This window comes from Phyllobates terribilis, unplaced genomic scaffold, assembly GCF_046119375.1.
Source record: "Phyllobates terribilis strain yellow unplaced genomic scaffold, ASM4611937v1 Scaffold_2__4_contigs__length_985480577, whole genome shotgun sequence".
NCBI classification, from domain to species: domain Eukaryota; kingdom Metazoa; phylum Chordata; class Amphibia; order Anura; family Dendrobatidae; genus Phyllobates; species Phyllobates terribilis.
The window spans coordinates 290087216-290100537 of NW_027362762.1; the positions used below are offsets into that span (position 1 = coordinate 290087216).

The 13322-nt window shown below is 46.1% G+C and overlaps 1 protein-coding gene across 1 annotated transcript in view; it reads right to left on the minus strand.

The window, feature by feature from the left end:
* Positions 1-13322, minus strand: part of UGGT2 (UDP-glucose glycoprotein glucosyltransferase 2) — a 399382-nt gene that overhangs the window by 333222 nt on the left and 52838 nt on the right. The window contains exons 4-5 of the mRNA XM_073664152.1: positions 5884-5996; positions 5608-5782 (exon numbers count right to left, since the gene is read on the minus strand). Of these exons, the coding sequence (XP_073520253.1) occupies positions 5608-5782; positions 5884-5996 (288 nt within the window). The remainder of the gene's footprint in view (positions 1-5607; positions 5783-5883; positions 5997-13322) is intronic.

Here is a 13322-nt window from a genome sequence, read left to right on the forward strand (position 1 = left end):
AAATCTTGTAGAGAAGGAGATCTTGTGAGGATCGGAGGTTGCGTGTGGGTATGTAGCGGGAGACTAGGTCAGAGATATATGGAGGAGACAGGTTGTGAATGGCTTTGTATGTCATGGTTAGGGTTTTGAACTGGAGTCTCTGGGCAGTGGGGAGCCAGTGAAGAGATTGACAGAGAGGAGAGGCCGAGGAATAGCAGGGGGACAGGTGGATTAGTCGGGCAGCAGAGATTAGGATGGATTGGAGGGGTGCGAGAGTGTTAGAAGGGAGGCCACAGAGCAGGAGGTTGCAGTAGTCAAGGCGGGAGATGATGAGGACGTGCACTAGTGTTTTTGCAGATTCATGGTTGAGGAATGTGCGGATCCGGGAGATATTTTTGAGTTGGAGTCGGCAGGAAGTGGAAAGGGCTTGGATATGTGGTTTGAAGGAGAGTTCAGAGTCCAGGGTTACCCCAAGGCAGCGAGCTTGACGGACTGGGGAGAGTGGGCAGCCATTGACTATGATGGATAGGTCAGTTGGGGGGGTTGAATGAGACGGTGGAAAGATGATGAATTCTGTTTTGTCCATGTTAAGTTTTAGAAATCTAGCAGAGAAGAAGGATGAAATAGCAGACAGACATTGTGGGATTTTGGTTAGTAAGGAGGTGATATCGGGTCCAGAGAGGTAGATCTGTGTGTCGTCAGCATAGAGGTGATAATGAAAGCCATGAGACTCTATATGCTGTCCCAGGCCTAAGGTGTAGATGGAGAAGAGCAGGGGTCCTAGAACTGAACCTTGGGGGACACCGACAGATAGGGGGCGAGATGAGGAGGTGGTCTGTGAGTGAGAGACACTGAATGTCCTGTCTGTTAGGTATGAGGAGATCCAGGATAGGGCCAAGTCTGGGATGCCGAGAGATGAGAGAGTTTGTAGTAAGAGGGAATGGTCCACTGTGTCCAAGGCAGATGACAGGTCTAGGAGGAGAGGACAGAGTAGTGTCGCTTAGATTTGGCGGTTAGTAGGTCGTTGGTGACTTTGGTCAGTGCAGTTTCAGTAGAATGGTGCGGAATTGCGCTGTTCCCAAGCACCAGGTGCTGAACACTGCCCTCATCATGGTTCCCTGCCGGCGCTGCGATCAACACGAGCAGGGACAGTGAGGAGGGTAGTGGTAGTCTTCTCCCGCAGTGTTCCCACCTGTAAAAATAAGCGGCTCATTCTCCCCGGCTTCTCGGCAGCAGCAGTCGAATGGATTACAGCGGGGGACACCTAGGAGAGGTGAATATATGGATTTTATTATTTTATTCTTATTTTTTACAGGTTGGGTCACTGTGGAAGAAGACTACCACTACCCTCAACACAGTCCCTGCTGGTGCTGATCGCAGCAAGTGCAGGGAACCATGATGAGGGCAGTGTTCCGCCACTGCGCTTGGGAACAGGGCTAACTGTAGCACTGATTCCCAGGCACCGTCCGTGTGATCCTGATGCGGCACATGGTTGCCACACTTGTGACACACTCGGACACGTGTACAAATCCCATGTCCACTATGCGTCTCTGTGCACCCACGGAAACTGACATGCGGCGCGTCTTCTCCAGACCGCAGCATGTCAATCTCTCCTGCGGGTCCGCATGCAGACTTTCCCCATAGACCTAATCTCTATGGGGAAAGTCCGTAGGTTAAATAAATTAAAAAAAAAAAAAAAAAAAAAAAAAAAGCGGAGCTCATTTGCATATCCGCCCGCGGCTCCTCCGCAGCATCGGGGCCACAGGCTGGGAGATACGTCTGCACATACCCTGAGTAGTACATTTCAATTGTCAGATTAGCCCCACCTGAAGGAGCTAATTAATGAAGCGCAGCTGGAGGGCAGACTTCACTGAGACAACGTACTATATTAAGATCAGGTGTCCTCATATGAATGGAGTAGCTAAGCTGTAGCACTTGTTTATTCAACCAAAAATGAGAAAACATCCTCAGCATAAGTCAAACTCTGAAGCCAAGCCCAATCATGAGGCTCTGTGCAGTCATGACATGCGACAAACTGGAGTCAAATCATGAGATTTACCCCAGACATGAGGTCTAACTTTAACCTAGAGGTCTGAGATCTAGCTGTATATCTGAAATCAAACCTCAGAATATGAGGCTCTAGGCCCAGATTCGGCATAAGGCTAGCATCAGCCCAGAGGCCTAGCTCTTCCAAACGATATTACAACATGCACTTACCTGTGCTGGCTCCACACCCATTAGAGGAACAGGGGGAGTATGTGATGCAGAGAGCCCACCATGGAGGGAAGCAGCGTCACATCTGGGATGCTGCATTACTGCAGATGAAGCATAGGCTGGCTGTTGGCTGAAGAACCTCAGAGAGGTGTTGGCCAAGGACCGCTTGACAGGGAGAGGGGAAGGCCGAGACCCCCCCCCCCCCCCGATCCCCCGGAGTCCGTACAACGAAGCTGCACGGGGTATCTTCAGTCTAGGAGCAACCTCTCACACAACTATCCACTGTAGGGACAGGAAAGAAACTGGAGGATGGAGGTGGGAGGGGCCTTTTAACCTCTCTGTGATCCTGTCCCACTATAGGTCAAGGAAGGACCACCTCCGCTGGCGCTGTCCGGAGAGCCTGAAGGTTTTGATGCAAATTTGACCGATATTTGGAATTGTTCGCAATTCCCTACACCTTGACTAAAGGCCCAGTTACAGCTGCCAAAAAACAGCCCCAAAGTAGAATGCTACCTCCACCATGTTTCTCTGTGGGTATGGTGTCCTTTTGGTGATCTGCAGTGTTGGCTTTGCACCAAACACATCCTTTGGAATTCTTTTTTTCCCCAGATACTTTTAGCAGACTTGATGTAAGTTTTAGCAAAACATAGCCAGGCTTGGATGTTTTTCGTTGTAAGAAAGGCTTTCGTCTTGCCACCCTACCTCACAGGCCAGACAAAGAATACAGGAGATTGTTGTCACATGTAGTACTTGCCTGAAATTCCTGCAGCTCATTTAATGTTGCTGAAGGCCTCTTGGAAACCTACCAAATCAATTTTCTTCTTGACTTTTCATCAAGGGATATCTAGTTCTAGGTAATTTCTTTGCTGTGCCAAATTTAAGCCACTTCTTTAATAACCATCTTTACAGTGTTCTATCGTATATCTAATGCCTTGGAGGTTTATTTGTACTCCTGACTGATAATTTTCAACAATGAGATCCCTTTGCTGTGTTGTAACCTGTTGACAGACTATAGATTCTGATATAAAATGCAACAAAGAAAATGCCAGGAAAATCCTACTAGAAAGGTTAAGCTTTATATGGAGTTAATCAGAATCACTATAAAATGATGGCAGCTGTGTACTGACCAGGGGCGTGCATAGAAATCATGGGGCCCCAAAGAAGAAGTTCTAATTGGTCCCCCCTACACCTTCCCAAAATAAAATAAATAAAAATAAATAAATAATTGTCGGGGGTCACAGAAGAGCATACCTCAAAACTTTCCAGCCTTTCCATAGTAATTTTCCTCCTACTGAAGTCCTAGATTCCTCTTTCATTGACCAAATAAAGTATGATGCCAACAAAAGTGCCCTACAAACAATATGATACCCCCATGGCGAATTACTCTACATTAGCCTCTGTATGCACAGTATAATGACCCTACTGTACCCCACCTCAATATATACATAATATAGTCCCCCAACTGTAACCCTCACACAGCCTCTATGCAGTATAATGGGTCTACACACAGTATAATTGCCCCATACTGTATAATGGCCCCCACACAAACATTCAAACTGTATAATTGCTTGCATACAGTATAATGGCCCCCTACATAGCCCTCCAAATATTATAATGGCCCCACATAACCTTTCACATAGAAAAATGCACCCCCCACACGGCCCTCCACACAATATAATGCACCCCCCACATGGCCCTCGACACAATATAATGCACCCCCCATGGTCCTCCATACAATATAATGCACCCCTCATGGTCCTCCACACAATATAATGCACCCCCCGCACAATATAATTCACCCCCCACACAATATAATTCACCCCCCACATGCCCCCCCACACAATATAATGCACCCCCACATGGCCCCCCCACACAATATAATGCACCCCCCACACAATATAATGCACCCCCCACATGGCCCTCCACACAATATAATGCACCCTCCACATGGCCCTCCATACAATATAATGCACCCACCATGGTCCTCCATACAGTATAATGCACCCCCCATGGGCCACCAGTCACTGATTTAAAAAATTAAATACAATACTCACCTGTCCTGGTTCCACCCGATGTTCCGGTCTGCTGAGCCTGTGGTGTGAAGCGCCACACATGTCAGAACAGTGGGCGCGATGCAATGACGTCATTGCGCCCACTGCTCAGACACCGAGGAAGACTGATGGGGGTGGAAGTGTCTGCTGACACATCATCATCATCATCATCATCATCATCATCATCATCATCATCATCATCATCATCATCATCATCACTCGCGCAACTCGGAGTTGTCAGTGTGAGCAATGATGTTGCAGGAGGGAGCGTCAGCAGACGCCTCCATCCCCATCATTCTGTGTGGGTGGGTGGGCAGTGCGGGCGCTGACACTGCCCCCTCCCCGGGCTCAGGGGCCCCATAGCAGTGGTGTGACCTGCAGCCATTGGTGCTTCGCCACTGGTACTGACTGCTATTTAACATGAGTTTGAGGGTATGCTCACAGTAGTGTATAACAAGGCCGAGTCGGATAGTTTTATCGGATAGCACTCGGCCCAATGTTATACTATGATGCAGTGCAGATCTGCAATTATTTTCTCATGAAGATTTGGCATTACAAAAATAATCGCAGCATGCATCAAGTGCATCCGATAATCGGACCATGTTCACCCATACAAGTCTATGGGTGCGCGTGAAACATGGGAGTTTTCATCGGAGATGTCATTCGAGTGCAGTCCAATTACTGTGGACACAGACAATGGAGAAGATGGAGAAATTAAGTTCTCCGTCTTCTCCGCACCTGTGCGCTGATTCTCTCATGCAAGAGATTCGGATCACACTAAGGTGACACTCGGATCAAACTCTGACAGAGTTTGATCCGAGTGACATTAGCATAATTGGCCCAATTCTCTTATGTAAGAGAATCAATAAGCGTATGAGCTAGCCCTAAATGTGATTGTCTAATTCTGAAGAGGGTGTTCACACTTATGCAAAACACATTATTTTAGTTTTGTTATTTCCCCCCTCAAATGACTTCAATTTGTTTCTCAACTGATTTGTACACATTATATATAAGTGACAATGAAGGTGGAAAAAGTTCTGAAATCATTCTTTTTGGTATAATTTTTTACATAACAAAAACCTGGCATTTTCACAGGAGTTCGTACACTTTTTATATCCACTGTATAGCATATGTATGGTATACTGTGGGAACAGAGTCATTGGGTAAAAGAGTGGCAACTTCTTCTAGAATGTATTTGTAAACACGGATAAACATTGACTTTCTTACAATGAACTCCCCCATACTCATGAGAGGGTTACTGGCAGTCCTGTGTAGAAACAGTTAAAGGCTTAGCTATACAAAAAGTAAAAAACAAAAATGTTACAGAATATACATAGAAAAACGTACTGCTATGCCAACACACCTGTATGAAATGACGTAGAATATAAATGATTTCCTCACGTTCTGCTTTCTCAAGTAATGTTTTATGAAAGGTGGCAAATGCTTTTGTTCCAATTTCTGCATACAAAACAACAACTGGCGCAGTCTTGGAAAACGTAGGGAAAACATGATCTCCTTTATAAAAGTAAGGTCTTGGACTACAAATAAGAAAAAAAAAATGTTAAAACAGATTTTTATATTATTGTTGGCTATATAGACACATTACATGGCACTACAGAGAAGTCAGCAATCACTTTACCTATCCAGCGCTTCCTTCAGAAGATTTTCAATCTGACTTGCTTTGCAGGTGTGTTTCCCGTGGATAGAAGCAAATGCGCTGCAACCTTCTGGAGGAGACTCATCAGCCGCAATCTAAAATGTTAATAATTAAGACTTAAGCAACGCGGCGTAAATTGCACTTGAAAAACTCTAAATGATCACAAATTTCTTGATTAGCGTTGCTTTCTGACTAGTTTTGATGTGAAGTCGGGGTTATTGGACTATTTTATGGTATAAATTCTCGTTTCTGTCCTGCTGTTAATTTTAACAATTACTTGGAGAATTATAGGGCTCATGCACACACCAGAGCAGACAAATGTCAGGGTAAAAAAAGAATATATATTTTCTCTATTTTTCCACTTTTATACTTTTATACGCTTTGCTTATGTACTAACCACCATTTTGTGTCTTATAACAATAAGCTTTCCTTGCTACGTGTTACTCAGATCGAAACTTATGCTAAGATGGCGCCGGTATCAGCCAAGCACCTGTTTCAGAGAAATGAAACCAAAACATCAACTGACTGTTGTCTGCCCAGAGACTGAGTTAAGGAAATGTGGACCAATCAGGAGTGGCCAGATACTAGACATTTATGGCTTACCCCGCCCCGAACAACCCCTTTCCCCTCCCCATTATGTAGTGTATTTAAGTTTGTGCATGCGGAAATAAAGACAGAACATTGCTGAGATCGTGGCTTGCCAGTAGCCTTCTGAGCATGCTCTGAGTTTGAACCAGCTTGTTGTCTGACTCATTCTTTGAATGGTTGACCCATGCTCATAGCCTTAATTTGGAGTGACTGGAGGACGAGTGGAATGTCGCTACGACCCCGACAAATGGCGCCCAACGTGGGGCGTGGCTAGCGGTACGCCGCCCTCCCGGACCCATATTGCTGACTTCCCTGGTGGTGACCGCGGCGGCCTGATCAACCTCCATCGAACACGGTAAGTCGAGATGTATTTTATATGTCTCACTTGCCTGTGTGTCAGCCGCAGCGGTTCCTGTGGGATTATCAGTTTGGATCTGGGTGGGTGACCGGTCGAGTGGTGAGACCTCAGGCGTCCCGCGCCACGTCCCGTACCAGCAACTGTGAGACCGAGTGACGTCGCATGCCTGCGCGTGCTCGTGTGCACACCACCTCCTCCTCCCCCGGTCACTGTACTTTTCTTAGATAGCTGCCTCCCGTGACTGATAGTCGATTCCAAGCCATCCCTAGATTGTAGTGTAAGGAAGAAAGAATCTGTGACGAATTGAGGAGTGCTCTTCGTCTACCACAGAGACTGCTGTAAAGTCAAGGTTAGGAAAGGAGATAGATTGAGGTGTCTCTCTATCTCATCAGTGTATTGAGGTGTGCTCTACACTGAGGGGTGGCGACCTGTGGACTGCACCAGTGATCTGAGTCGCGACAGATCATTGCATTCTATAAGAAAATCACCTTGCCGCTGGTGGGACGGCTTGTATACTTTTTTTGATCAAAAATAGTTCATTAAGTACCCTATATTTATTATGCAACTTTGCTTTACATTTATATATAATGATGGTAGGGTATGAGATATATTTTTGTCTTTTGTCTTTTGCAGGTTTTGCTTCTTTTTGCTAGTGTGAACATGCTCCTAATTCTTGCATGTCTACCATCTTAGACCTCAGTTCACATTGCTTGGTTTTTTATCTTGTTTGCATTCTGTGCAATTTAAGGGTGTGGCATTCCCTTTTGTTGAGCTGACTGGTATATATGTAGCTTACCACGGGCCTGGGTGGTCTGGAGTTGGGACCCGGTCCTATTTGTCTACCCTTTTATATGCATTGCTTCAACTTTGATATACAGTAAGGTTTTTAATATAGGCAGTATAGGTACCGTCCCAATTTAGGGTCACCTTGCCGCTGGTGGGACGGCTTGTATACTTTTTTTGATCAAAAATAGTTCACTAAGTACCCTATATTTATTATGCAACTTTGCTTTACATTTATATATAATGATGGTAGGGTATGAGATATATTTTTGTCTTTTGTCTTTTGCAGGTTTTGCTTCTTTTTGCTAGTGTGAACATGCTCCTAATTCTTGCATGTCTACCATCTTAGACCTCAGTTCACATTGCTTGGTTTTTTATCTTGTTTGCATTCTGTGCAATTTAAGGGTGTGGCATTCCCTTTTGTTGAGCTGACTGGTATATATGTAACTTACCACGGGCCTGGGTGGTCTGGAGTTGGGACCCGGTCCTATTTGTCTACCCTTTTATATGCATTGCTTCAACTTTGATATACAGTAAGGTTTTTAATATAGGCAGTATAGGTACCGTCCCAATTTAGGGTCACCTTGCCGCTGGTGGGACGGCTTGTATACTTTTTTTGATCAAAAATAGTTCACTAAGTACCCTATATTTATTATGCAACTTTGCTTTACATTTATATATAATGATGGTAGGGTATGAGATATATTTTTGTCTTTTGTCTTTTGCAGGTTTTGCTTCTTTTTGCTAGTGTGAACATGCTCCTAATTCTTGCATGTCTACCATCTTAGACCTCAGTTCACATTGCTTGGTTTTTTATCTTGTTTGCATTCTGTGCAATTTAAGGGTGTGGCATTCCCTTTTGTTGAGCTGACTGGTATATATGTAGCTTACCACGGGCCTGGGTGGTCTGGAGTTGGGACCCGGTCCTATTTGTCTACCCTTTTATATGCATTGCTTCAACTTTGACATACAGTAAGGTTTTTAATATAGGCAGTATAGGTACCGTCCCAATTTAGGGTCACCTTGCCGCTGGTGGGACGGCTTGTATACTTTTTTTGATCAAAAATAGTTCATTAAGTACCCTATATTTATTATGCAACTTTGCTTTACATTTATATATAATGATGGTAGGGTATGAGATATATTTTTGTCTTTTGTCTTTTGCAGGTTTTGCTTCTTTTTGCTAGTGTGAACATGCTCCTAATTCTTGCATGTCTACCATCTTAGACCTCAGTTCACATTGCTTGGTTTTTTATCTTGTTTGCATTATGTGCAATTTAAGGGTGTGGCATTCCCTTTTGTTGAGCTGACTGGTATATATGTAGCTTACCACGGGCCTGGGTGGTCTGGAGTTGGGACCCGGTCCTATTTGTCTACCCTTTTATATGCATTGCTTCAACTTTGATATACAGTAAGGTTTTTAATATAGGCAGTATAGGTACCGTCCCAATTTAGGGTCACCTTGCCGCTGGTGGGACGGCTTGTATACTTTTTTTGATCAAAAATAGTTCACTAAGTACCCTATATTTATTATGCAACTTTGCTTTACATTTATATATAATGATGGTAGGGTATGAGATATATTTTTGTCTTTTGTCTTTTGCAGGTTTTGCTTCTTTTTGCTAGTGTGAACATGCTCCTAATTCTTGCATGTCTACCATCTTAGACCTCAGTTCACATTGCTTGGTTTTTTATCTTGTTTGCATTCTGTGCAATTTAAGGGTGTGGCATTCCCTTTTGTTGAGCTGACTGGTATATATGTAGCTTACCACGGGCCTGGGTGGTCTGGAGTTGGGACCCGGTCCTATTTGTCTACCCTTTTATATGCATTGCTTCAACTTTGATATACAGTAAGGTTTTTAATATAGGCAGTATAGGTACCGTCCCAATTTAGGGTCACCTTGCCGCTGGTGGGACGGCTTGTATACTTTTTTTGATCAAAAATAGTTCACTAAGTACCCTATATTTATTATGCAACTTTGCTTTACATTTATATATAATGATGGTAGGGTATGAGATATATTTTTGTCTTTTGTCTTTTGCAGGTTTTGCTTCTTTTTGCTAGTGTGAACATGCTCCTAATTCTTGCATGTCTACCATCTTAGACCTCAGTTCACATTGCTTGGTTTTATAAGAAAATGTTGCGTATGTTCAAATCTGAAAGACCTGGCAAGATGCCGGATGGTGCAGTGGGAGTCATCCAATTAGTAGAGTCACGGGAAAGCAAGGAGGCTGTTAAGAATGTTAGGAATTTGTATAAAATGATAAGTTTACCCAGTACGGGCAAGCTTCAGCCTTCAGTGTGAAAGAATGCGTTATACAAAATAAGGGAAGTTGAGTGATGAAGGACACCTGCACCAGGCTCAGACACATCTTAGAGTAGATGGTGCAGGGGGGGACAGAGAATGCCGAGCCTTTGTTCGGATACATGAAAGCTGCAGAATGTGATTTGTTATGTGACCCTAAATTGGCCGTAACCCCGTTGATGCCTGTCACTACACCGAGCCCTCAGCCACCACCCTATAATGGCGCCGACGCCAAATCATCGGAAGGATGGACGTGTCGTATGTGTGGAGAGCAGAACTCGCTCTGGGCGGAGTTCTGCTGTGTCTGTGGGGCGGGCCGCCCATGGCACGATGCCCAGCCTGCCTCCAAGAACAATCCCACTCCCACTCCAACTCCTCCCTCCAACGGCCATCTTACTACACCTTTTCCTGCCTCCAAGAACAATCCCACTCCCACTCCAACTCCTCCCTCCAACGGCCATCTTACTACACCTTTTACTTGTTGTGGGAGGCCCGGAAAGCCCCAATCCGGCCTATATCCACTACTAGATCCGTCCGGTACTTATTACCAGCCGCCAGCACGGGTGGAAAAGCCCGCAGTCCCAGAGCACCCATCTGAAACTAATGCGATACCCTCTGCTCCAGTCCACGATGCTGAGGCGCTCCCTCTGTTCCCCATGGGGGTCGCCCATAACCCTGGGGATATCCTCCTCAACTCCCCAGAATTTCAGGCCAGACTGCTCTCCCTCCGCCAACATACTGTTACTCAAGACGATACGGAGCCAGATGAGGGATGGGCTCAAGATACTCCAGCGCCCCCCCCCTTTACCCCATACGTCTCCTATGGCATCCTCCACCCCACATTCATGACCCATACTCCGGCCCTTGCTCCAAGCAACTGCTGAAAGAGCACCACCCCCCAGCCCCTCAGAAGTCTGGGACCCCTGCCGCTCCCGGAACCTAGTAGACCCATCAGGACGCCCCGTCACTCTGTCAATAGGCTATGGTGACATCCTTACACATCGGGTGGGGGCCATAATCAACCCTGCAAACACCCGTATGAGCCATGCTGGAGGATTGGCTCGTAAAATTGCCCTTGCTGCTGGTTCCACTCTGGCTGCAGAATGCCAGGCTCACTTAGCCGAAAACGGAGAGCTTTCAAAAGGCCATGGATTCCACAAAAGCAGGATCCCTTAGTACGTATGAATCCGGCCTAGAATACATGAAACCGTTAAAAGCCTGGGCTCAGGATCGCTTGTCAGATCAAGCTGGGTCTGTACAAGATGTTCAACAAGACCCTGATGAATCTGTGGAAAGATATGCTGCAAGACTCAGCATGCATTTTGAGGATCTCGGATACAGTCCTCACGTCAAGGCGCAGGCCGCCCTGTTGGTTCAGGCCCTAGTAGATGGCCTACAAGATGCTCTCAGAGATGAGGTTCTGAGGGTACGCCCCGAGATCCGTTCTTCTTCTTTTAACGACGCGGTGGACATTGTCAAAGCTTTCCAAAAAGCCATGCTAAAAAAAAAATGGAAAAGGATACTAAGCCAAAGAAGAAAGCCGCTCCTGCCATGGTATATCAAGCTCAAGAAAGCTACCCACCCCCCAGCAACCAACATGGAATCAAGTGGGTAATGGTTAAAGGCACAGGTGATGATACTCCTCCCACATATAGAAAACAAGACAGAAGAAATGACAGGGGGCCACCTAGAGACAAGAGATAATCTCGTGATTCTGAAGGACGCATACTGTGTTGGGAATGTGGTAGCCCTAATCACATTCTCAGAGACTGTCCAACCCGCAGACAATACCATGACCGCTCGTTTCATGACGGTCCACGCAATCATGGACCTTCCCGTGAACCATCTCACCCACGCCAATGACGACCCGGTCAACCAGTGTCCACTTTCCCGGCTACGCACCTCACGGCCGCCTGTGGGACCGTCACTTTACAGGTGGACCATCAACCATTGAAGTTCCTAGTGGACACTGGGGCGGCCACATCTGTCATTTCTTCCTCACAGTTCCCTCACTCTGTGATCCAGCGGGCCAGAGGACATTGGCCTCCTGCAGGTTCCCCCGGTCCAAGTACACCTCAAGCCTGGACACAGGTACCCACGGTTGCCACAATACCCCCTCAAGGCGGCACAAGAACAAAGCTTGGGTACCCAAATCGCTTCCCTCCTGGAGTCAGGAGTCCTTGTCAGATGTGTATCTCCATGCAATACACCCCTCTTTCCTGTAAAAAAAAAAGAAAACCGCTCCGGGAGAGCCTCCAAGATACCGGTTGGTTCAGGATCTCAGAGCAGTCAATGCAGCTACCATTTTAGAAACTCCGGTGGTACCCAACCCAAACACCCTCTTGTCTCAGGTGCCTCCAACGGCCACCTTGTTTACGGTGTTAGATCTGGCCAATGCCTTCTTCAGTATACCCTTGCATGAAGATTTGTGGTTTCTTTTTGCATTACCTTTCAAGGAGCACAGCTTACATGGACCAGGACTCCACAAGGAGCCCAGAACTCTCCTAACCAATTCATTCATTCTATGAAGTCTATTCTGGAGCCATGGGTTCAAGATAACCCTCAGGTCACTCTTCTACAATATGTGGATGATCTTTTACTCTGCGGCACTGAAGAAAATTTGCCAGAGATGTCAACATCCCTTCTCTGGTTTCTTCACTCAGCTAACTGTAAGGTCTCGAAAGGCAAAGTCCAATGGTGTCTGCCCAAGGTCATTTTCCTCGGACATTGTATATCACAAGGTGCTAGACATCTGACTGAAGAAAGAAAACAAGCCATCATGGATATCACCTTCCCAACCACCTACTCCGCTATGCAGACTTTCCTTGGCCTCATCACTTACTGCAGGCAATGGATCCCGGCTGCCTCAAAGCTTATGCAACCCCTGTGTGACTGTCTTAAGGACGAAGGCTCCGTCTGGCTTCATGCTGAAGATCCACGTGTCTCTCACCAACGCAGACTATGTTTTGACCGCCTTAAACAGGCTGTTGTCTCTGCCCCGGCCTTGGGCTTACCAGACTATACTCAGCCATTTCACCTCTTTGTCTCTGAATCGGAAGGTCATGCCTCTGGAGTTCTAGCACAACGCTATGATCATAAGTATCGGCCTTTAGGCTACTACTCAGCCCGCCTGGACCCTGTGGCTCGAACTGCCCCCACGTGCCTTAAGGCGGTCCACGCTGCTCACATCCTCCTTGACAAGTCAGCTGATATCGTCCTTGGACATGATCTAGTTATACAGGCTGGCCATGATCTCTCGGCTGTTCTGCAACAAACATCTCCGAAACATCTAACCAACCAAAGACACCTGCGGCTGCAGTGTTCCCTATTGTTGCCCTCCAATATAACATTTACCAGATGTCTGACTATCAACCCTGCCACTTTGC